The 1,265-nt window shown below is 49.3% G+C and overlaps 1 protein-coding gene across 1 annotated transcript in view; it reads right to left on the bottom strand.

The window, feature by feature from the left end:
* The window catches only part of dgkq (diacylglycerol kinase theta), a 20,595-nt gene that overhangs the window by 6,483 nt on the left and 12,847 nt on the right, over positions 1-1,265 (bottom strand). Inside the window, exons 13-14 of the mRNA XM_008420999.2 lie at positions 1,116-1,265; positions 670-708 (exon numbers count right to left, since the gene is read on the bottom strand). The exon at positions 1,116-1,265 is cut by the window's right edge and continues 1 nt beyond it. Coding sequence (XP_008419221.1) covers positions 670-708; positions 1,116-1,265 — 189 coding nt within the window. The remainder of the gene's footprint in view (positions 1-669; positions 709-1,115) is intronic.

The raw sequence follows: 1,265 nt of genomic DNA, 5'->3' as shown, positions 1-1,265 counted from the left end.
CGAAGCAGCTAATCTGCAGCGCCACGGCGCCTGGAAACACACACACACACACAGAGAAACACACACACACACAGAGAAACACACACACACACAGACACACACACACACACACACACACAGAAACACACACACACACACATAGAAAAACACACACACACACACACACACACACACACAGAGAAACACACACACAGAGACACACACACACACAGAGAAACACACACACAGAGAAACACACACACACACAGAGAAACACACACACAGAGAAACACACACACACACAGAGAAACACACACACAGAAACACACACACAGAAACACACACACACACAGAGAAACACACACACAGAAACACACACACACACACAGAAACACACACACAAAAACACACACACACACACACAAACACACACACAGAAACACACACACACACAGAGAAACACACACACAGAAACACACACACACACAGAGAAACACACACACAGAAACACACACACACACAGAGAAACACACACACATAGAGAAACACACACACATAGAGAAACACACACACACACACACACACACACACACACACACACACACAGAGAGATCGGTCAGATCCTCGGGTTCATTCAGGTCTTGTCTCAAAGCCCTGATGAAAAGGTGGTTTCCATGGTAACAGCCTCACCTTGAGCTTCATAGAAGTGAGTTAGCGTGACCAGGTGACCTGCAGAGAGCGACACAGAGGAAAACGAGTCAGAGCAACGGAGGCTGACGGGCAAAAACACACAGAACAGAAAACTGCAGCAGGAATGAAACGCCGTAAACGTCGGTCTGCAGGTGCAACGTCTGGCCTGAGAGCAGTTTGGTTTGTTCTGCTGCCATTTTCTGATTTTTTTGTTGCGTTTGGATATTTTTATGCTTGTGGTTTTCAGTTTGCATCATTTGTGTGCTTGCTGCACCGTGCAGAGCAGCGTTCCTCCATCTGGACAAACCACAGCATCTTGTAGATAGCCGTCGTCATGGTAACCAGACTCGTCGGCTACTCATCGTTCTCCTGAGCTGATTGTTGGTTAAGAATTAACCTGCAGGTCTCTGTCCGCCCAGCAGGGGCGCTGCAGAGTGCAGACTCACCCTTGAAGTCCAGGTGTTCCTGCAGCAGGCCGCAGTACTCCTCTTTGGTCAGCAGGGGGGGCAGTCCTGAGATCAGCAGGCCGACCTGCACGGCTGGGTTCTGGTTCTGGACTACGTAGAAACGGGTCTGGTTCATCTGCCGCAGGGAGA

This window comes from Poecilia reticulata, linkage group LG10 (genome assembly GCF_000633615.1).
Source record: "Poecilia reticulata strain Guanapo linkage group LG10, Guppy_female_1.0+MT, whole genome shotgun sequence".
NCBI classification, from domain to species: Eukaryota; Metazoa; Chordata; class Actinopteri; order Cyprinodontiformes; family Poeciliidae; genus Poecilia; species Poecilia reticulata.
This window is presented reverse-complemented; position numbering and strand designations above follow the sequence as displayed.